Source organism: Eimeria mitis, genomic scaffold (genome assembly GCF_000499745.2).
Source record: "Eimeria mitis Houghton genomic scaffold, Emh_scaff2315, whole genome shotgun sequence".
NCBI classification, from domain to species: Eukaryota; Apicomplexa; class Conoidasida; order Eucoccidiorida; family Eimeriidae; genus Eimeria; species Eimeria mitis.
In genome coordinates, this window is record NW_013570647.1 from 1 (window position 1) to 417 (window position 417).

At 54.7% G+C, this 417-nt stretch overlaps 1 protein-coding gene across 1 annotated transcript in view; it reads right to left on the reverse strand.

Annotated features, from left to right (window-relative positions):
• Positions 1–39: 39 nt before the first annotated feature.
• EMH_0051950 (uncharacterized protein) overlaps positions 40–417 on the reverse strand; it is a gene marked incomplete at both ends in the record, with an annotated part of 1,243 nt that continues 865 nt past the window's right edge. Inside the window, one exon of the mRNA XM_013496817.1 lies at positions 40–354. Coding sequence (XP_013352271.1) covers positions 40–354 — 315 coding nt within the window. The remainder of the gene's footprint in view (positions 355–417) is intronic.

Below are 417 nucleotides of genomic sequence, written 5' to 3' on the forward strand. Positions count from 1 at the left end.
TTTGTTAGTTTTGCAGTTTTAAGAAATAAATTTTTATTGTTACAGTGCTTCGTGCTGCTGCTGCTGCTGCTGCTGCTGCTGCTGCTGCTGCTGCTGCTGCTGCTGCAGCAGAAGCTGCTGCTGCAGCAGAAGCAACTGCAGCGGCAGCAGCTGCAGCAGCAGAAGCACCTGTAGCAGCAACAGCTGCAGCAGCAGCACCTGCAGCAGCAGCAGCAGCTGCTGCTGCTGCTGCAGCGGCAACACCTGTAGCAGCAGCAGCTGTAGCAGCTGCAGCTGCACCTGCAGCGGCAGCGCCTGCAGCTGCTGCTGCTGCTGCACCTGCAGCGGCAGCACCTGCACCTGCAGCTGCTGCTGCTGCAGCAGCAGCAGAAGCAAATAAACAAATCCCCTTTTTGTTTAATAAATTTTAATAAATAA